The sequence below is a fragment of the Patagioenas fasciata genome, chromosome 26 (genome assembly GCF_037038585.1).
Source record: "Patagioenas fasciata isolate bPatFas1 chromosome 26, bPatFas1.hap1, whole genome shotgun sequence".
Taxonomy (NCBI): Eukaryota; Metazoa; Chordata; class Aves; order Columbiformes; family Columbidae; genus Patagioenas; species Patagioenas fasciata.
The window spans coordinates 4,203,535-4,223,812 of NC_092545.1; the positions used below are offsets into that span (position 1 = coordinate 4,203,535).

Sequence of the window (20,278 nt, forward strand, 5' to 3'; positions counted from 1 at the left end):
CGGCGGACGAACCTGGCAGGCAGAATTAATAATTAATTAAAAAAAACATAAAGGAGCGAGCAAATGGAAAAAAAAAAACCTGGGAGAAAAGGTTTTGCGCCGCCCGGGAATCGAACCCGGGTCGCAAGAATGGGAATCTTGCATGATACCACTACACCAGCGGCGCTGTTAGTCATGCAGCCCCCGACTGCCGCTATGACGGTGACAGCGCGCCCGGCCCCGCCGCGGCGGAACCAGCTGACGGGCCGGGCCCGCCCGCCCAGCCAGCGCCATGCCGGCCCTCCGCCGCCTCCTGCTGCTCCTCGCCGCGCTCTGCCCGCCCGTCCCGGCCCGCGGAGCGCGGCGCGATGGCCCCGGCAAGATCGGTACGGCGGGGAGGGTGTGTATATAGGGGGGGCGGGCTGCGTGAGGCGCCGGTCCTGACTGACTGACCGCCCGGTTCTCCCAGCCGTGATCGGCGGCGGGATCGGCGGAGCGGCCGCCTCTTATTTCTTGCGGCAGAAGTTCGGGAGGAGCGTCCGGCTGGAGGTGCTGGAGAAGGCGGCGCTGGGGGGGCGGCTGGCGACGCTGCAGCTGGAGGGGGCCGGGTACGAGGCGGGGGGGTCCGTCATCCACCCCCTCAACCTGCACATGAAACACTTCGTCAAGGAGCTGGGTGAGTGGGGGTACCCCCCTCCCGGCACCCCCGCACCCCTGAATCTGCAGCCCCCCACCCCAAAATCACCATCCCCCCCAAATTACCATCTCCTCTCCCCAAAATCTGCATCCCTCCCCCCCAAATCACTGTCTCTTCACCCCAAGATCACCATCCCCCCACCTCAAAATCACCACCTTCTCACCCCAAAATCCCCATCTCATCACCCCAAAATCACGATCTCCTCACCCCCAAATCACCATCCCACCCCCAAGTTCACCACCCCTCACCCCAAAATCTGCATCCCCCCACCCCCAAATCAGCATCTCCTCACCCCAGAGGCACCATCCCCCCCATCCCAAAAGCACCGTCTCCTCCCAAATCAGCATCTCCTCACCCCAAAATCACCCTCCGCCCCCCCCGCCAGGGATGCTCTGGGTCCATCTCTCCCTCTGCTGCAGGGACACCCCCATAAACAAGCTCCCTCCTCCCCCAGTATCTCCCCCCATATTCCTCCCTAATATGTCACCCCCCCATATCCCTACCCGATATACCCCAGATATCGTTCCCCATTATCTCCAGCCCCCCCAAATCCTTCCCCCCTATCTCCCCACCATATCATTCCCTAATATCTCCCCCCTCAGCATCCCCAACCCCAAAATCAAACCCCTGCCAAGGGATCCTTTGGGTCCAGCTCTTTTTCTGTGCTGCAGCGACATCCCCACAAAGAATAAGCCTTGGGTGACCCCCTTCTTCCCCAATATCCCCCCAATCCTTCCTCAACTTCCCCCTCAATCCCCCAGCCCCCTGGGAAAAGGGCCCCCCCCTCCCCTTGCCATGGGTGATGCATTAATCCCATCATAAAGGTCCAAAAGTCACCGCAAATAACTACCTGGCTCCTGGTCAAGAGCTAATTCCCCTTCTCACGTCTTAGGGTTCCAATATTTAATTGCTCACCCTTATCAATGCGAAGCTGTGTTGTTTCGTGAAGTTAAAATCAAGGTGTAATACAGTTTAGCTCGACACAAGGTCGACTTTTCATTAAATTACCTCTTTTCTCGCCCTTTTCCTCGAGGCCTCTCGGCCGCCACGCCGCACGACAGCCTGGCGGGTATTTATAACGGGGAAGCGTTCGTGTTCGAGGAGAGCGGCTGGTACATCGTCAACCTTCTGAAGCTCCTCTGGCACTACGGGCTCAACCCCCTGCGCATGTCCATGTGGGTGGAGGACATCCTGGACAAGTTCATGAGGTGAAGGAGACAAAAAGTGGGAAAGCAGCTGCGGGGAAAGCTGCAAAACCTGCCGATGAGTTGTAAAAATCCATGAAATCGTCCTGTTGCCGCTGAGAAAGGAGTCGTTGGTTGCTCTTTCTCAATTTCTGATTGCTTTTCTAAGGAAAAGGATCAAGATGAGCGCTGCCGTCTTCAAAAAGGCTGCAGTGGAAAGGCGTGTTAGGTGATGGCCCATTGCTCTGGCACCCGTGTGCTACAGAGAATTAAATTCATAACTACGCAAAAAACGCTTTCATTAGCAAAGATCAGTATATAAATAAATGAAGGTCCAGGTCTACTTAGGCATGTCCCACTTAAGCTAAAGCTTGGCTGGAAGGACAAGCCCTACTGCTCTCAGGATGGGCTTTGAGATCCTCCACCGCTTCCGAGGGCAAAATAAAACATTAACGGTGACTGAACACCTATTTTTTGTCTCCGGTTACAGGATCTATCGCTACCAGACGCACGACTACGCCTTCAGCAGCAACGAGCGCCTGCTCCACGCCCTCGGAGGGAACGATTTCACCCGCCTGCTGAACCAAACCATCGACGAGGCCTTGCAGAAAGCCGGCTTCTCCCACAAATTCATCAACGAGGTGGTTTGTCCGGCCATGAGAGTCAATTACGGGCAAGGCGTCACCGTCAACGCTTTTGTAGGTGTGTGTTTTGTAGGTTTATCTCTCCAGGAGATGTCCTGGGGACCTCGTGCCTGTCATGGGGTGGGATTCCTGCTCCCAGGGCTGCTGCCGTACAGCAGTCAGTGGGTTACAAAAGCCTAATTTTCCCCTAATTTTTCACTTTCTGTTTCAAATACTCGCAGAACTATGCCCAACAAGCCGCTCTAATACTCTTGGTTTCCTCACAGGTGCTGTTTCTCTGGCTGGTGTTGAATCGGGCCTCTGGTCGGTCAAAGGGGGAAACAAACTTGTCTGCAGCGGCCTTATCTACGCATCTAAAGCCGAAGTTATCCCTGGCACGGTTCTGTCCATAGAGCCCAAAGTCAGACCCAGATCCAGCGGTGAGTTGGGTTTGCTTTGCCATTGGTGGGGAGGGGAATGGCGCTGGCCTCCGTCACCGCTCTGGGCAGGCTGGAAACAACAAAATTGTGTCTTTTTTCATGTTTTAACATTAAAATCAGGTTCTGCTTAAAGCCCCAGCTTGCGACTAAGCTCAGCTCAGCTAAGCTGCTACTAGCTTAAACAGCAATTTCACCTCACACCAAGTCTTTATTAACCTAAATGGAATGGCATCTGAAAAGCCAGAGGGACAAATAGGATTCTCTCCATGGGGAAAAAAGCGCTTTTTCTCCCATTTTTTTCCCCCCAGGGGACCCGGTGAAGCTCTACTACGTGACGTACAACACCACGTCGGGGCTGACGGGGGACACGTACGACATCGTCGTCATTGCGGCTCCGCTGGGCCGCAAATCGGCCAACATCACCTTCAAAAACTTCGACCCTCCCGTCCCCGACTTCCCGAATCCTTACCACCAGACCGTCGCCACCTTAGTGCACGGACGCTTAAACGCCTCTTTCTTCGGTTACGACTCGTCCGCCTTTGATTTTGGTGCCATTTTCACCATGGAAAACCCCAAATTGTTCTTTAACAGCGTCGGGGTGGTGTTGCCGGTGGGAGACGTAAGCGGCGAAGGAAAACCACCCTTGGAATCATCCGTTTGGAAGGTGTTTTCCAAAGAGGAGCTCACCAAAGAGCAGCTCAACTTGCTTTTCTCCTCTTACGACTCCATCAAAGTCAAGAAATGGTTGGCGTACCCCCAGTATGGCCCCCCGGAAAAGTGTCCCCCCATTATTCTTCACGACGCTGTCTACTATTTGAATGGCATCGAGCGGGTGGCCAGTGCCATGGAGATGAGCGCCATCGCCGCCAAAAACGCCGCCCTGCTCGCCTTCCACCGTTGGTACGGCAACACCGACCACGTTGACCAGGAGGATCTGCACGAAAAGCTGAAAACGGAGCTTTGAGCCTCAAAAGGGACGTCCTCCGCGCTACGACCCGTGGATGGCATAATTAACAATAATGAGCAAGCCATAATTAACAATAATGAGCAAGGAATGCCTTGATTAGCCCCTCACAGGAGACGCGGACAGTGGTGGAAAAGTTTATTGAGTGAGCTCCTTGGTACATCCCTCCGTGAGACTTAAGCTGTCTAAAAAAGCCTAAAGTTGTGTAAAACACCATTGTGACCCCAAAAGCGCCCTTCACGGGGCTGCCAAACTCAGGATCTGCGTCACTGTGATTAACCCTGCGCGTGGTTTTTCCTCTCTGAACGTTTCTGATAGGGGAAAAAAAAACCCAAAACCAAACAAGTTCTCTACTGTAAATCTCTGCCTTGACTATTTTGGAATCATGTATCGAATATTTCGTGCTTGGTGTGGGATTAGCGTGGTGGAAATTGGGGCTGGATTCCTAAATTTGCTTCCAGAACAAGAACTGGAGCTTATGGGTGGGGGTACTGGGCCGCTGGGGGTGCAGAAATTGCTAAAATGGGGGGTTATTAAGGAAAACCAGAGATTATCCTTCGCTTTGTCAAGGTTTAAGGTATTAATAATTTAGATGACAGGGCACAAGAGGTTAAAGAAACTTTTACTTGAAAATATTGTGTCCCTTGGCTGCATCTTGCATCACTACAATACCTCAAACTGTGTGGGAATATAAAATTTAGAGTTGAATAATAAAATTAACGCACTGATCTCGTGGCCCAGCTGCCTCCTCGCTGTGCCACAGGGCACACAGCTGCAAGAAAAGCATTTTTAATGCACTTTGCACTGATTTATATCAATAACGCAATGACAAACGCCATCAGAAAGGACTCGCAAAAACAAACCAAAAAGGCCAATTTCCACCTGGTTCCCATTTAGGAGAAAGACCCAAAAGCTTCTGTGGTCCAGTTCAGCCCCCACAGGCTTTAATTCCTGCATCACAACTCCGTGATGCAGAAATAAGAATAAAAATCATTATTTTAAAGCAAAAGTCCTACTTTCAGACAGCCCAGCTTGGCGCAAACAGTCCATGTCACTCTTAGAGGCGAATTGTCCCGTTTGCCTCCCAATTAGGAACGGACAATGCACTCAACAAACACATTGCAGCTTCATAGCTCATTTTTTACAAGATATTAAGGGGAAGGACACGCAAAGGAGGGGGCTGATTTAACATCAAATCCAACAAATTCAGCCTCACAGAGTTTTAAAGCAGGAAAAACTGCTCCGACCAGCACGTTTCAGCCACCCTGTTACCCCAAAAAACAAGAGAAACTGACAGAGGTTATGTCAATCATTACAAAATTTATTTAACAAAAAAAAAAAACACAAAGAAAAGGGTTTACACTCAGGGATGCTTTGGGCAGATTCAATAAGTAAAGAAAAAGGGTGGGTTGGGTCTCGTCACAGCTGGTAACGACGCGAGTTCCTCCGGCATTATACTCGTTCCAAAGCTTCCAACATAATGATGCTGTTTCCCCGTATTACCTAAAAGGGAAAAATTGAGAGCGGTCGGTGAGATGTGGCACTGAACGTCCCCTCTTCCTCTAATTTATTTTCCTAAAAGGCTGATGTCGTGCCTAAAAATCATCAGAATTCCCTCCCAAGGATCAGCGCAGATTGATTTTAACTCTAAAATCCCACCCATCGTTCTCTATCATACCACATATAAACTCTTATTAAAACTCATCCGATTTTATACACACTGAGGCTGGTGCGCGACCGGTCCCCCCCCGTTTCGACAGCGGCCTCACCACCATGCCGATGTTGTTCTGCTGTCCCCCCGGCGCCATCTCCACGCACTCATCGATGACGAGGTTCATGAAGGGATCGAAGCCCCGCAAGATCCCCTGGACGTGTCGGCCGCCATTTAATTTCACTACCAGAGATTAAGTGTGTTTAAAGAAGTGGGAAAAAAAAAAAACACTGAACTTGAGGTTCTTTTGGCAGGAGGACTGGACTAGATTGCCTTTCAAGGTCCCTTCCAATCCCTAATATTCCATGATTCTTTTGTTCTTTAGAAGTGTTTTGCACATCACATACGATGTTTTAATAATAACTTTGGTTGCAAAAGCCCCTCAAGCCCATCGAGTCCAATCATTAACCCAACCACTGCCCCATGTCCTGAGAACCTCATGTCCGTCTGTCCAGCCCTCCAGGGACGGTGACTCCAGCACTGCCCTGGGCAGCCTGTTCCAATGCCCCACAGCCCTTTGGGGAAGAAATTGTTCCCACATCCAACCTCAACCTCCCCTAGCGCAACTTGAGGCCGTTTCCTCTGCTCCTGGCGCTTGTTCCTGGGGAGCAGAGCCCGACCCCCTGGCTCCAAGCTCCTTTCAGGCAGTTCAGAGAGCGAGAAGCGCTAAGAAACGACTGTTCTTACTTTCGCCGTGTACATTTTAAATTAATATTGATCCAACTAACAGATTTTGGAGCCTGAAACTCCTCAGCGCCCACCCCCGCGGGTCTGGTTGGGCTGAGCGGGACGGGGGTCGGGGCTCCCGCGCGGCCTCGCAGCCCTTTTACCCGGCGCAGACACACAACCGGCGGCCGGGAGCGGCTCCGGGACTCACATGACAGCTTCTTGTCCATGAACCTGCAACGAGAGGTGGCGGCGGCCGCTCAGCACCGCGGGCGGGAAACAGAGACCCCCCCCCTCCCCTCAGCGCCGCCATGACAGCGCGGTGCACGCCGGGACACCGGATCGCGGCGGGCCCCGGCGGGGCGCTCCCCCCGCAGCCCCCTCACCGCCCCGGCCCCGCTCCCAGCCCCGTTCGCACTTTTTCAGCTCGGGCGGGTGCGCTTTGCTCATGGCGGCTCCACGATCCCTCTCCCTCCACCGCTCCCGTCGCGCTCTGACGTCACCACGCCGCCCCCGCCAGCCAATAGCGGTCGCGCCTCGCTCCCGCCCTCCTTCCCGATGCGCCTCGCGCCCACCAATCACCACCCGCTACCGCACTCCCCCGAGCAGCGGCGCGTTGGCGGGATGCGCAAAGCGCTGCGCGACGTGCGTCTGCGCGGCTACACGGGGTGATACGGCGGCATGGCCGCCACGCTTTCCCCGGGCCTTGCAGAAGCCGCACTCCTTGCACATGCACGGGGGTCACCCGCACCTTGCACACGGGCGGCGGACACCCTGATGCCGTGCACGCACGTAGGGATCACCCTCTCCACTGCACGCCTGCAGAGGTTACCCCCACGCCCTGCACATGCAGGGGTCACCCTGTGCAGTGCGCATGTGCAGGGGTCGCTGCGTGCAGTGTGTGCACATGGGGTCACCCTGTGCATTGCACACGGGGGTGACCCCGTACTTTGCACACGTGCAGGGGTCACTGCGTGCAGTGTGTGCACATGGGGTCACCCTGTGCATTGCACACGGGGGTGATCCTGTACTTTGCACACGTGCAGGGGTCACTGCGTGCAGTGTGTGCACATGGGGGTCATCCCGTGCATTGCACGCACGTAGGGGTCACTGCCTGCTCTGTATGCATGTGGGGGGTCACCCTGTGCATTGCACATGTGCACAGGTCACCCCCACACCATGCATGCATATAGGGGTCACCCCACGTTGTGCACGCACACACAGACACCCCAAAATGTCTCACCCCATCCCTGCATAAGCACAAGCACAAGCACCCCCCCGATATATTGCACTCGTGCAGTGGATCCCCCCCACTTTGCACACGTGTGCATCACGCTGCACCCACACAGGGATCACCCCCCCCCTAAAGCATCACCCAATACATCATACCCCGCACCCCCAGCCCCGCAGCACCCCAGCAGCCATGGCACCTCGCCTTTAATGAGTGCGCGGGGGCTACTGCGGGATGGCGGCCAGGCTGTCCTTCATCTTCTTGGCCATGGCGGGCACCAGGCGCAGGTGATCGTCCCCGCAGGCGGCCAGGCAGGCGTCCAGCTGCCCCCGCACCCGCGTTTCGCTGCCCCCCGCCTCCAGCGCGTCCCGCGCCTTGTCGTTGCAGTGCAGCGTGCAGCGGCTCAGCCGGTCCTGGGGACGCATTGAGGGGGGTCAGCATGTCCCCGTGTGACACCCCCCGCCCCGTGTCCGTGTCCCCCCCCGTGTGCATGCCCCCCCCCGTGTCACCTGGAAGTGCTCCAGCTCGGCGGTGACGATGGCCTGTGCTTGTGCCAGGGGCGCGTGGCAGCGCTCGATGCAGCGCTGCACCTGCTGCATGGTGGCCGCGTCGTCCTCGCAGCACCGCGCGCTGCAGCGGAACATGGCGCCCTGGGGGGGCACACCGGGGAGGGGGTCAGAGGGGTGCAGACCGCGGGGATCCCCCCCCAAGGCTTTGTGGGAGCAGCATGTGAGGAGCCACAAGCTGCAGGTGTGAGGGCACCACGGGCACAGGGAATGGGGGTACAGGGTATGAACTTGGGGGACAGGGAACGTATAGGGAGGCACAGGGCATGGGGGTACAGGGCATGAGCTGGGGGTGGCACAGGGAATAGGGGTACAGGGCATGAACTGGAGGGGCCACAGGGCATGGCGGGTACAGGGCATGGGGGGCACAGGGTATGAACGTGGGGGGCACAGGGCATGGGGGGCATAGGGCATGAAATGTGAGGGGGGCACGGGGCATGCAGGGGTACAGGGTATGAACTGGGGGGGCACAGGGCATGGGGGGCACAGGGCATGAAATGTGGGGGAGGCACAGGGCATGGAGCGGCACAGGGCATGAACTTGGAGGACAGGGCATGTATAGGGGCACTGGGCATGAAATGGGGGGCACAGGGTATGAACTGGGGGAGCATGGAATATATAGGGGCACTGCGGGGCACAGGGCATGGGGGGGACAGGGCATGAACTGGGGGGGCACAGGGATATGTACGGAGCACAGGGCAGGTATGGGGACACAGGGCACGAAGTGGGGGTCACAGGGCATGTATAGGGGCACTAGGCATTGGGGGCACAGGGCATGAACTGGGGGGGCATAGGGATGTGTAGTGATCACAGGACATGTGTGGGGACACAGGATGTGTCGGGGGGCACAGGACATGTGGTGGGCAGCACTGAGCTTGCACAGGGCATGCAATGGAATGGGGTGGGTGGGGCAAGGGCCGTGCAGAGTGCAGGGGGCGCACAGGATATAGGGGGGGCACTGAGCTTGCACAGGGCATGCACTGGAATGGGTGGGAGGGCATGGGCCGTGCACAGCGCACGGGGCTGGGGGGGCACAGGGCAGGGACAAGGGGTGCGGGGGGGCACAGGGCTTGCTCAGGGCATGCGGGGTGGCACAGGAAGCTGTGGAGTCACAGATCACACCCGGGGGGGGAGCACAGAACACACCGGGAGGGGTTACAGAACACACCGGGGGGGGTCCAGAACACGCCGGGGGGGGCACAGCGCTGCCCTGCGCACACCCCCCGCGTCCCGCCGCTCACATGCCCGGGGCGGGGGGGGCGGCAGCGGCTCCCCCGCGGGTGCGGCCCCCCCGGTGTGTCCCCCGCTCCCCGGTACCTGCATGGCGCGGATGCGCTCCCGCTCCAGCCCCTGCACCGCGCTCTCCACCGCCGCCTGCACCCGGCCCTGCGCCGCCTCCGCCATCCCGGCCCGGGGGGGGCGGGGGGGGAGCGGGGGCGGGTCCGGGGCTGCGGTTCCGCCCCGGGGCGGGGGAACCGCGGTCAGCGAGGGTGAACGCTCCGCACGGGGGGGGTTGGGATTGACCCCCCTACAAAATCCTGCTGGGTTTGTACCCGCAGCAAAGCTCCAAGAATCTTATAATTAACCGAGCGGGGGGGGGCAGCGCTGCTCCCAAAATAGCCCCGTGCCCGGAACACCAGTGGGCCTCCATGGGGTGTTGGGGGGCTCAATCCAGCTGCTCTTTGCAGTAGCGCCAAATCTGGACCCCCCACCCCAGCACCCACTTTAACCCAATTCACAGCCTGGAATGCTGAGGGTGAGGGGGGCCTCACCCCATTAAGGGGGGGCTCAATCCAGCCTCTCTTTGCAGCAGCACCAAATCTGGACACCCCCAAGCACCCACTTGAACCCATTTCACAGCCCCGCACACTGAGGTCAGGTTGTGGGGGGGCTAACCCCATTGGGGGGCTCAATCCAGCCACTCTTTGCAGCAGCACCAAATCTGGACACCCCTCCCTTCCCCCAGCACCCACTTTAACCCATTTCACAGCCTGGAATGCTGAGGGTGAGGGGGGGCTCACCCCATTAAGGGGGGGCCTCAATCCAGCCCCTCTTTGCAGCAGCACCAAATCTGGACACCCACTTTAACCCACTTCACAGCCCCCCAACCACATTTGGGGGGGCTCAATCCAGCCCCTCTTTGCAGCAGCACCAAATCTGGACACCCCCAAGCACCCACTTTAACTCATTTCACAGCCCTCAAACTGATGTCAGGTCGGGGGGGCCCTGATCCCATTGGGGGGGCTCAATCCCCCCATTCTTTGCAGCAGCACCAAATCCAGACCCCCCACCCACCCCAGCACCCACTTCAACCCAATTCACAGCCCCAGACGCAAGGCTGGGGGGGCCTTGACCCAATTGTGGGGGTCACAGGGCCTGTCCCCCCCAAACCATATCCACAGCGGCACCTGCGCAGCCGCTGTGCTGGGGGGGGGACAAAGGAAACAGCATTCATGGTATTTGCTAATATCCCCCCCAAAAAAAGCCCCAAGACATGAGTTTTCTGAAAAAAGTGTCCTTTATATCACTTAAATAACTATAATCCAGGTATTGGGGGGGGTGGGGGGGGGAAGAGATGATCACAATAACATATTATAGAAATCAAAATTAATTTAACCACACAAAATAAATTAAAACATTAAATATTAACTTTCAGTGCAACATATACAGAAGACATGAAAGTAACTGCGACTTCAAAAACAAACAAAAAACAAACCAAAAATATAACGAAGAGAAACAAAAAACCGAACAAATAAAACCAAAAACCAATAAAAACCCCAAAGAAACAAACCAAAATAAAGCTTTGGGTTGGTTATGATAAAAGCTACGGAAAAGGTTAACGCTGCGCCGGGAGGTTAGAGCAGCGGTTTGAGGAGGTTTCCTAGGATTAAGGTTCATTTTGTTATTAATAAAAAGCTGGTTTCTGTCCCCAAAAATCGGCGCGGTCCGGGGCGGGGGCTCCGCCGGCGCTCCTGGCTCTATAGGAAAATAAAGCCCCATCCCGCGGGAGCGGTTCTGGTGTTAAAAACACCAAAAAAAAACGAGAAACAAAGGAAAACAAACCCAAAACCAAAGAAACCACCCCCCCCCCCATTTGCTGGGGGTCTGGAGGAGGGGGGGATAAAGAAAAAACGTAAGAAAATAACAAAAAATAGACAAAACCAGAGGAGATGCTGCGCTGGTCCTGGGCGTCCTGGGCGGGGGTGGCGGCGGGACCCCCATTCCGTCAGACCCCTGCGGGGAGCACAGTCAGACCGGGGGGCTGGTGGGGGCCGGGGTCCCCCCGCGCTGTCCCCAGGGTCCCCCCTTACCCGTCTCACTGTGACAACAGGAGGCGCCGCTTTTCAGGAGCCCCCCCGGTTTCTCCTGGTTCCCCCCACCAGGCGCCCGGCACCACGGGCAACGTTTCCACCGCCGGCAGCAGCTGCAATGGAGCAGGAAGGGACGGTCAGGGGGGGCTCATTCCCATCCAACCCCAAAATCCACGCCCAGAACCCCCCCGGACTTACTGTATGAGGAGGCAGATGCCAACGAGCAGCGCCGAGGCCACCACGGACACCACCACCAAGGCGGTGATCGTCTGCTTCTTCTGGTTGGCGGCCACCACGGCCAGGAGGTCGGCGTGCTCGCACCGCGTCCCCACGTACCCCGAGTGGCACCTGTGGAGATGGGGGGACGTCAGCATTGTCCCCAAGCAGGGGTGGGCGAGAGCATCGACCCGAGGTCAACCCAAGGACCGTGAGATGGACAAGAGCATCAAGCCAAGGACCAGGGATGGATGAGAACATCAAAAGGGGACCAGGGATGGACGAGAACATCAACTTGAGGACCAGGGGGTGGGCAAGAGCATCAACTCAAGGACCAGAGAAGAACGAGAACATCAAAAAAGGGACCAGGGATGGACGAGAACATCAACTTGAGGACCAAGGGGTGGGCAAGAGCATCAACCCGAGGACCAGGGAAGGACGAGAAGATCAAAAAAAGGACCAGGGATGGACAAGAATATCTAAAAAAGGACCAGAGATGGACAAGAACACCAACCCAAGAACCAGGGAAGGACGAGAACATCAAAAAGGGACCAGGTATGGATGAGAACACCAACCCAAGGACCAGGGATGGATGAGAACAGCAACCCAAGGACCAGGGAAGGACAAGAACATCAAAAAAAAGGACCAGGTATGGATGAGAACACCAATCCAAGGACCAGGGATGGACAAGAACATCAAAAAAAAGGACCAGGGAAGGTCAATGAGATTGATGGGAATATCAACCTGAGGACCAGGGATGGACGAGAACACCAACCCAAGGACTGAGGATGGACGCGAACATCAAAAAAAGGACCAGGAATGGACGAGAACATCGCCCAGAGATGGACAAAAACATCAACCAGAGGACCAGGGATCGGTGAGAGCATCAGCCCCAGGACCAGCGCATCCACGTGGAGCCCAGCAAACCAGCTGCAACCCTTCCTTTTCCCCCCGACACTTACACACACGCCGGCTTCTCCTCCTGGACCAGGAACCGGCAGGTGCCGTGGAAGCAGAACTGGCTGTGGGAATCGGGACAGTCATTGAAGTGGGACCTCACCGCCGCCGCCACCGGCGGGCCTGGAGCTGAGGGCAAAAACACGAAGAAAACGGCATTTTTTAGTGTCAGTATCTCTATTTTTGGGCTGGATATATTTATTTTGGGGTTGCTGGTGCAGCAGCTGCATCCCGGGCCAGGACTGCGCGATGGAGCCCAGACGGGCCCTACTTAAACCAGAGCTGAAATTAAGCCTGGTGGAATTTCCTAAAGAGCTTAAAGCTTCAAAACGGAGGAGGAGAGAGTTAAATAACGGCGGGGCCGCCGCGGCCCCGGCCCGGTGGCTTTGCCGCGATGCTGTTTTCCATTACACCCCGTGCTGGTTTGAATTATCCTCCGCAGCAGAGACGGGAAACAAATATCCTGCTTTGGGCTTCGCCCGGGGTCTAAATCACATCCGATCGCTGTCGTTTCAAAGCCACCTCAAGTTCCTGTTGCTGGGAATTTATGGCAGGCCCGGGGGTTAATTAAACCCACGCCTTAACGAATGCTTCCGGGTCTTCGGGGAGGTGAAGACCGGCGCGGCGGCTCCGTGTCCCCGTCACAGAAGCACCGGTGGGAGGTTTGGGGGTGTCGGAGGTGGTGGCAGCATCCTCAGAGATGCTGGAGCTGGGGTTTGGTCCTCGGGGTGGGAAATGTCACCCCATTGCTGCCGAGGCTCGAGGTAAAATCACTGCCTCCTGCTTCTGCCTAAATAACCCCCCCAAAATAACCCTTTTTTGGGGTTTTAACCCAGAAAGCTGGGCGCCGAGCACAGCTTTGCACTGTTCCTTTGTCCCCAGCGTGTCCCCAAGCTGGTTCCTGGGGTGTTGTGTTAAACCCCACAGCTGCCGGCCACATTGCAGCCACCTCATCCTCCCGCAGCCCTGCGCTGCTGCCGCCGCCCGTGCCCACCCCATCCCTGTCCCCAATGTGTCCCCAACGTGTCCCCAACTGCCGCTGCACCCCTCGCAGCAGCCCCGTTCCTCCAGCCCCCCAAACGGGGGATGAATCCATCAGAAAAAGGGCTGCGAGCATCCTCAGCGGTAGCACCGTTCCCTTTAACTCTTCCCAACCGCTGCCCTCAAACCTATTTTCCAGCCCCAAAAGGAGCTTTTCTGGCTCCAAAATGAGTGGTTTTGTGTTTTGCTGGTTATTTATTTATTTTTTTTCCCATCCGTGCCTGCAAACTGCCGGCACGTGAAGGGCTCTGGGCTATTGCGGCCCATTGTGCTGTGTCTATGAATGAGGCGATTTATCGGGTGCAATCGGCTCGGCGCCAGCATCAGGCACCCTCAGCTTCCCCGTGTGGTTAATGAGACCAAACTTCCCCACACACCAGGGTTTGACCCCCCCACAATGGGAAATACCCCTTTGGGGATAAAGCACCTGGATGCTGGGGGTCACACGGGATGCAGGACGGGATGCAGGACGGGATGCAGGACGGGATGCAGGACGGGATGCAGGACGGGATGCAGGACGGGATGCAGGACGGGATGCAGGAGCATCCCTGCTGGTCCAGCACATGCTCAGGGGATTGTTCACCCACACCCCCACTTTGCTGCCTGTTCCTGGGCAGGATGACAATGCGACCACCCCAAAAACCACCCCCCTGGCTCTGTCCCGTCACCAAACTCACCGCTCCGGGCTGCCGTGGTGTTCTCCAGCGCGTGGCACACGGCGAGCAGCACACCTGCGACAGAGCAGAGAGAGGGCGCTCAGCCCGACCGCGTCACCCCCGACCCAAAATCACTCAAAAAATTATATATTTATATATTTTTTTAAAGGAAAAATGTGATGGGGTTTGCCGGGTGCGGGGGTAAAACCAGAATGCAAAACCCACTGGGTGCGAGTGGGGCTCCCTGGTGCAAAATGCCCAGGGATGGCGGGTCCTATGCAAGCAAAAATATTCTGTGCAGGCAAAATAGCCCTGCAACCCGATGGGGCTGAAGGTCCAGACAGGCTCACAACAACCCCCCAAACCCCTTTGTGAGGGTTGGATTGGGCTGGGGAACCCCCCTCCCCAGCTAAAAGGCTTTTCCATGGCAGCTCGACCCCGGGGTGTGAAGGCAGATGAGGCCGAGCAGCCCCATCGCTGGGTTTGACCCAATTTCTTCGGTGGGTTTAATCAAACCATGCAGAAAGGCGGCGGGCGGGGGACCAAACCACGCATCCAGCAAACCCCGGCAGCGACCGGCGGGTTCGGTTATGGCAGCAGCTCCCCTCATTTCGGCATCTCCCCGTCACACCTTTCCCGGCCAAACCCCTGGGGATTTTCCTCCCGTGGAAATGTGATTTTAAGCCTCCTGTCTCTTGTTGCTGGGAGATGCTTCATCCTCCTGCCCCGGCCGACACCCCGCACCTCCGCACACCGAGGAAACGACGCGTTATTTGGGAAACGACTCATCCCCGTGTCACGGGGCGGCTCTATCATCTCCCCCTGGCACCCCAGTCTGTCCGTCCTTCTGCTGGGACCCCGTTTGCCTTGTCTACACCGACAGGTACAAAACCACACCCGTGCTAAAGGCACTTTGGCCAGAGGAGCCCGGCCAAGGGCTCTGGTGAGACCTGAGAGCCAGAGTGGGGACACCGGGCACCTTATGGGGACACGGAGCATCTGCACCCTTGGTTAAACTGCTCAAACCGGGACCCCCACGAGCTGCGTCTGTCACCTGCCCCCAGTATCCACCCTCACTTGTTTTTTGGCGCCCCCATCCCAGCCCTGTTGGCAGCTTTTTCCTCCCTCCAAACCTCAAAAAACCAAATCCTGTGCCAACGTCTCCGGTTTTATTTCAAAGTGGGCGCTCGGCCAGGCTGTGCCCCCCAATCCCACCCACCCCCAGGCCCCCCTGGCTTTGGGAAGGTCTCTTTGCCAGCAAAGCCCCCCCCTAATTTCACCCTCCCAGCAGGCGACACCCCACTTGCCAATGATCCCCAGGCCTCGCGCTTAACGACTCCATCCCCAACGCAACATTAATTACCAGCCTCCGCTTCTCCTGCACCACCAGCCAAGGGCTCAGCCCCTCTCGCCTCCAGCGACTCGTAATGTTCTTCATGAGGAGCTCCTGCTTTTCCCCGGGGTTTGTTCGCTGCCCTGAGTTTTTCCCCCTTAATCCGCTTATCCCAGATTTTCCCCTCGGTTTTGCACACACATGGGGCTGGAGGAGGCTCCGCTTTCCCTCGGTATTTCCAGCGGATGCTCCGATCTGCCCGTTTGATGTGGTTTAGCGAGGGCTCCTCTCCCCACGCAGCGGCTGGGACACCGCGGAGGTTTGTCCCCAACCTGGGACCAGCCGCCACCTCTGGATGGGGCGCTGGGGAGAGCGGGGAGAGCTCAGCCCCCCGGGATGGGCGACCAGCAGGGATGATGGGGTCCGAAGCCACACGAGTGACAAAGCGGGAGCAGAGGGGACAGGGGTGTCCCCAAAATAGGTTGCTGGGAGCCTCTGGACACGCTGAGATGGAGCAACCGAGTGCCCACCCAAGGGATGCTCAAAGGAGACGAAGTGTCGGGGGAGTGGCGTGCGGCGGGGCCCAAAACGGGCGACTTTCCTGAACACAAGTGCTGCAAAGAGCCTCTCTCTGTCACTGCCTTGTCCCCCCTGTCCCCAGCTCAGCAGAGCCCCGGTGCTGCAGGTGACACAATCCTTTGGGACAGCAGCAAGAAGCCAAACAAGCTGCAGCAAGTGCTGCTCCCCCCACCAGCCCCCACCCCGGGGTCACCCTCCTCGGTACCAAAGCATCACCCACGTCCCGGCTCTGCGCTCCCCCAAACCTCTAAAAATCACCGGGATTTGGGGTGCGTGTCGCGGTGTCCGGGTCCGTCCCGTGCAGCATCACCCATGCCCAGCCCACATTCCGTCCCCCCCAGCTCAACAACCCCAAAAGCAACACACCATCAACATCCCCTCCTGTTAATTGCAAACCCAGCAATATGCCAACGCTAATTAACTCTACCCTAAAGTCAATGAGCGAGACTGGAGGGCCGGTTCTCCCGCCGAGGCCGCGCGTTCCCAGGAGCGATCGAGCAAATAACTTCGGGAGGGACCGAAGCCAATTTTCTTTTCATTTTTGTGGGGGGGGAGGATTTAAACAGCAAGAAACCGCCGATTCACACCCCAAGACGCAAACACCCCCAACGTTATAAAATGAATAAATGGCTGATCGGTGCGGAGCTGCTGGGAAAGTTTAGGGGGCGCGGAGCCCCACACCCACCCCACCACCCCCAGGACTAAGGGCTGGGGGTCCCGGGGGGTAGATGTGTGTGCCCCCCGCACCTACCCATGGCCAGCGCGGCCGCCGCCTCTCCCGGCATCGCTGTCGGTGGCGCTGGGGGTGGCGGGGGGGCGGCGGAGGTGGCGGTGGCGGTGGCGGGTCCCGGGTCCCCGGCAGCGCGGCGGGCGAGGGGCCGGGCTCCGCGCCGGCGGAAATGGGCGCGGACTCGCCGCCAGCCACTGCGGCCCCGGGGCGGAGCCACCCCCGGGCCCCCCCCCGCGGCCGGCCCCCCCCCACCCCCGTGTGTCACCCACCCGCCCCGCGTGTCACACGGGACGGGACCCACCCGCTTCTTGCGACCCCCCTCCCCGAATTGTCCCCGTGTCCCCCCCTCTCCGCTCCGCTGCTGCCCCACGGTGGGAAATAACCCCATGTGTCGCACGGAACGGGACCCACACGGGTTTTGCGACCCCCCCCCCCCCGGATTGTCCCCGTGTCCCCCTCCTGCCCCACGGTGGGAAACAACCCCGCGTGTTACAGGGAACAGGACCCACCCGGGTCTTGCGACCCCCCCGTTGATGGGCGCACCGCCCCCGGATTGTCCCCCTCCTGCCCCAAAGGGGGAAACAACCCCGCGTGTTACAGGGAATGGGACCCACCCGCGTCTTGCGATCCCCACCCCGGATTGTCCCCGTGTCCCCCCGCCCCACTGCTGCCCCACGGTAGGAAACAGCCCCGCGTGTTACAGGGAACGGGACCCACGCGGGTCTTGCACCCCCCCGACCCTTCTCCTACTGATGTGCCCCACCCCCCGGATTGTCCCCGTGTCCCCCCTCTGCCCCACGGCGGGAAACAACCCCGCGTTACAGGGAATGGAACCCACCCGGGTCTTGCGAGTCCCCCTCGTTGATGGGCGCCCCCCCAGGGTTGTCCCCGTACCCCCCCCGCCCCGTGTCACCGCTGCTGCCCCGGGAGGGGAAAAAGCCCCGCGTGTCCCACAGGGACACGACCCACCCGTGTCTTGCACTCCCCGCGACCCCTCCCCTGCTTATGTGCCCCCCCCCCCGCTCCGGATTGTCCCCGTGTCCCCTCCTAACCCGTGGAGGGGAAACAGCCCCGCGTGTCTCAGGTGACACGGCCCACCCGGGTCTTGCGATCCCCCCGTTGATGTGCGTGCACCTCTCGGGTTGTCCCCATGTGTCCCTCCCACCCCGCTGCTGCCCCACGGTGGGAAACAGCCCCATGTGTCACAGGGTCTTGCCCCGCTCCATGATCCCCCATGCTGATTGCTGATGTGCCCCCCCCCCGCCCAGATTGTCCCCTTGTCCCCACTCCTGCCCCCAGTGGGGGAAACTGCCCCGCGTGTCCCAGGCCACATGACCCACCCAGGTCTTGCCCCCCCCTCCCAGCCCATCCTCCCCCGAGGAGGCTGAAATTAGGGCTCTGGGTCACCCTGTGTCATCAGAATTTGCTGCTGGCGGGGTGACACCCATGGCACCCACTCAACCATCATGCTGCACGGTCTGTTTGTGGGGTTGGGGGGCTGGGAGGAGCAGTCCCCCCGTTTCCCCCCCCTTTGCATCACTGGGCTCAGGCTCCCCGGTTGCTTCACTGACCGCAAGCGCGTTCCTTGGGCTGCTGCTGGCCCAGCGCCTACGCCCCTTCCTCGCCTCGCTGAGCCCAGCCTTGCTGAGCCCAGCCTTTGTCACCCCGAATCGGGAGGGCTGAGCCCAGGTTCCCTTCACGGCGGGGGGGTGGTACGTTGCATGGGGGTAGGGGGACAACACGTCCTGATGGGGACCACAAGGATGGTCATGGACAAAAAGTCACTGGTGGTGAGCGCCTCTCCCCCTGGGACACTTGTCCTGTCCTTGGAAGCCTCCTGAGATGCAGCTCAGCCTTGCAGACGGGTCCATGGAAAGAAAAATGTGGGTTTGGGGGGGAACTATGACAGCGAGAGGACCCCATTGGACCCCTCCATGTGGGTGCTCAGCCGGCGTCCCCGTGGGAGCTGCTCCCAGCCCTGCGGTGTGCGCGGAGCCGGAGCCTTCCCCGCGTTCCCAGCTGATACCATCTCACCTCCGCGCTTGAAAGCAGCTCTTTGAAGGAGCCGCTTGTTCCCAATGCTGCCGAGCCCCGAAATCCCCAGCACCTGCTTTTACCCCCCCAAAAAACCCCAGTGTTTCAGCACAACACCCATCGCCCACCTCCAAAAATCCTCCAGGAGCCTCGGCCATGAGCAAATATCCCACCAAATGTGGCTCTGGGGGCTGCGCAACCTTTGAGCACCTCACAGCGCTCCCAGTTTTGGGGTTCACCCCCAACACCCCAACCCTTGCACCCTGCGAGGCAGCAAAGAACAAACCCCGCCGGCCACCAAGTCCTGGAGTGGCTTCCCTATTGTCACCGCAAAGGGCCACCAAACCCTCCACCGGTGGCCAGTGATTCATTTTCCAGCCACCCAAAGGAAAAACAACCTGCGAGACGACCCCGGCGAGGTCGTGCGGTTCCCTCCATTCTTGTTCCCCCCCCCCATCACTCCCCGGGGCTGATAATCGGGATATTTATTTGTAAATAGAGGTTTCCTCCTTTGCAATAATCCTCCCACTCCTGGCGTGAATCACTCGGGGGAAGGAGCTGCAAGAACTGGAAGGGTGGCAGGGAGGAGGCGCCGCGGGCGGGAGCCGTAAGCCCAAAGGAATTTGGGGATGATGCTCAACAGTACCTAGAAAGCCGGTCGGGAAGTCACGGGTGAGTTGGACGAGCAGGCGTCTCTTTCCTCCCGGTGCGAGGATGTGTTAAGAAAGAGCGGTGCTAAAACGGGGCAAAACCCCCTGGCTTTGGGGCCCTGCGACACAAGGGGGGAATTGGATGGAGAGTGAAAAAAAATCGGCTTTAAAAAATGGTTTTGATATTTTTTATTTATAACCACTGACCTTGGAAGAACAAGAACAACCCCACAGGGAATATACTGTATTGGAGTGAAGAAAGCCCAACAAGAAGCACGCAGAGAGTTGGTCAAGGTTGCTGTGTGCAGGCAGCCCCAGTACGCACCAGTAGTCCCAGTAACCACCAGTAATCCCAGTACGCACCAGTAATCCCAGTACACACCAGTAATCCCAGTAATCACCAGTAACCCCAGTACCCATGAGCAGCTCCAGTACCCACCAGTATTCCCAGTACCCACCAGTGACTGCAATACCCACCAGTACCCCCAGTACCTCCCAGCAGCTTCAGTACCCACCAGTATCCCCAGTACCCCCAGAACCCACCAGCAGCTCCAGTACCCACCAGTATTCCCAGTACCTACCAGTGACTACAATACTCACCAGTACCCCCAGAACCCCCCAGTACCCCCAGAACCCACCAGCAGCTTCAGTACCCACTAGAATCCCCAGTACTCACCAGTATCCCCAGTATCCCCCAGTACCCCCCGAAT

The 20,278-nt window shown here is 58.3% G+C and overlaps 4 protein-coding genes and 1 non-coding gene across 7 annotated transcripts; 1 reads left to right on the forward strand and 4 right to left on the reverse strand.

Moving 5' to 3' along the window:
• Positions 1-95: 95 nt before the first annotated feature.
• Positions 96-166, reverse strand: TRNAG-CCC (transfer RNA glycine (anticodon CCC)). The gene has a single exon. It is a non-coding gene; the product is annotated as a tRNA-Gly (tRNA).
• Positions 167-238: 72 nt separating this feature from the next.
• PCYOX1 (prenylcysteine oxidase 1) lies at positions 239-4,615 on the forward strand. The gene is made up of 6 exons (XM_065856814.2): positions 239-365; positions 449-655; positions 1,710-1,884; positions 2,351-2,562; positions 2,771-2,923; positions 3,232-4,615. The coding sequence occupies exons 1-6, from the start codon at positions 272-274 to the stop codon at positions 3,885-3,887; spliced, it is 1,497 nt and encodes a 498-aa protein (XP_065712886.2). The 5' UTR covers positions 239-271; the 3' UTR covers positions 3,888-4,615.
• A 572-nt stretch (positions 4,616-5,187) lies between these two features.
• Positions 5,188-6,798, reverse strand: SNRPG (small nuclear ribonucleoprotein polypeptide G). The gene is made up of 4 exons (XM_065856647.2): positions 6,683-6,798; positions 6,476-6,498; positions 5,657-5,781; positions 5,188-5,390 (listed from the first exon to the last, which is right to left on the reverse strand). The coding sequence occupies exons 1-4, from the start codon at positions 6,712-6,714 to the stop codon at positions 5,340-5,342; spliced, it is 231 nt and encodes a 76-aa protein (XP_065712719.1). The 5' UTR covers positions 6,715-6,798; the 3' UTR covers positions 5,188-5,339.
• Positions 5,655-9,493, reverse strand: FAM136A (family with sequence similarity 136 member A). 2 transcript variants are annotated; one of them, XM_065856646.2, is made up of 5 exons: positions 9,379-9,493; positions 8,005-8,145; positions 7,700-7,908; positions 6,476-6,498; positions 5,655-5,781 (listed from the first exon to the last, which is right to left on the reverse strand). In XM_065856646.2, the coding sequence occupies exons 1-3, from the start codon at positions 9,463-9,465 to the stop codon at positions 7,720-7,722; spliced, it is 417 nt and encodes a 138-aa protein (XP_065712718.1). In that variant the 5' UTR covers positions 9,466-9,493; the 3' UTR covers positions 5,655-5,781; positions 6,476-6,498; positions 7,700-7,719. The 2 variants fall into 2 exon arrangements, with proteins under 2 accessions (XP_065712718.1, XP_071655426.1); XM_071799325.1 differs by having other exon boundaries at positions 7,695-7,908.
• Positions 9,494-10,560: 1,067 nt separating this feature from the next.
• TGFA (transforming growth factor alpha) lies at positions 10,561-17,029 on the reverse strand. Of its 2 annotated transcripts, XM_065856748.2 has the most exons (6): positions 16,906-17,029; positions 14,264-14,317; positions 12,551-12,674; positions 11,571-11,720; positions 11,373-11,485; positions 10,561-11,295 (listed from the first exon to the last, which is right to left on the reverse strand). In XM_065856748.2, exons 1-6 carry the CDS (start codon positions 16,937-16,939, stop codon positions 11,288-11,290), a joined length of 483 nt encoding a protein of 160 aa, XP_065712820.1. In that variant the 5' UTR covers positions 16,940-17,029; the 3' UTR covers positions 10,561-11,287. The 2 variants fall into 2 exon arrangements, with proteins under 2 accessions (XP_065712820.1, XP_065712819.1); XM_065856747.2 differs by having other exon boundaries at positions 10,561-11,485.
• Between the last annotated feature and the right edge of the window lie 3,249 nt (positions 17,030-20,278).

Bases quoted from the DNA above. Each gene is read 5' to 3' on its own strand.
- PCYOX1 (XM_065856814.2), top strand. From the start codon at position 272: ATGCCGGCCCTCCGCCGCCTCCTGCTGCTCCTCGCCGCGCTCTGCCCG. The intron at 366-448 runs GTACGGCGGGGA...CGGTTCTCCCAG, and splicing joins CGATGGCCCCGGCAAGATCG to CCGTGATCGGCGGCGGGATC. The intron at 2,563-2,770 runs GTGTGTGTTTTG...GTTTCCTCACAG, and splicing joins CACCGTCAACGCTTTTGTAG to GTGCTGTTTCTCTGGCTGGT.
- SNRPG (XM_065856647.2), bottom strand. From the start codon at position 6,714: ATGAGCAAAGCGCACCCGCCCGAGCTGAAAAA. The intron at 6,499-6,682 runs GTGCGAACGGGG...CTCTCGTTGCAG, and splicing joins CACCCGCCCGAGCTGAAAAA to GTTCATGGACAAGAAGCTGT. The intron at 5,782-6,475 runs GTGAGTCCCGGA...AATCTCTGGTAG, and splicing joins CATGGACAAGAAGCTGTCAT to TGAAATTAAATGGCGGCCGA.
- FAM136A (XM_065856646.2), bottom strand. From the start codon at position 9,465: ATGGCGGAGGCGGCGCAGGGCCGGGTGCAGGCGGCGGTGGAGAGCGCG. The intron at 8,146-9,378 runs GTACCGGGGAGC...GTGCCCCCCCAG, and splicing joins AGCGCATCCGCGCCATGCAG to GGCGCCATGTTCCGCTGCAG. The intron at 7,909-8,004 runs GTGACACGGGGG...ATGCGTCCCCAG, and splicing joins CCGAGCTGGAGCACTTCCAG to GACCGGCTGAGCCGCTGCAC.
- TGFA (XM_065856747.2), bottom strand. From the start codon at position 16,939: ATGCCGGGAGAGGCGGCGGCCGCGCTGGCCATGG. The intron at 12,675-14,263 runs GTGAGTTTGGTG...TTTTGCCCTCAG, and splicing joins CACCACGGCAGCCCGGAGCG to CTCCAGGCCCGCCGGTGGCG. The intron at 11,486-11,570 runs GTAAGTCCGGGG...GCTCCATTGCAG, and splicing joins GGCATCTGCCTCCTCATACA to CTGCTGCCGGCGGTGGAAAC.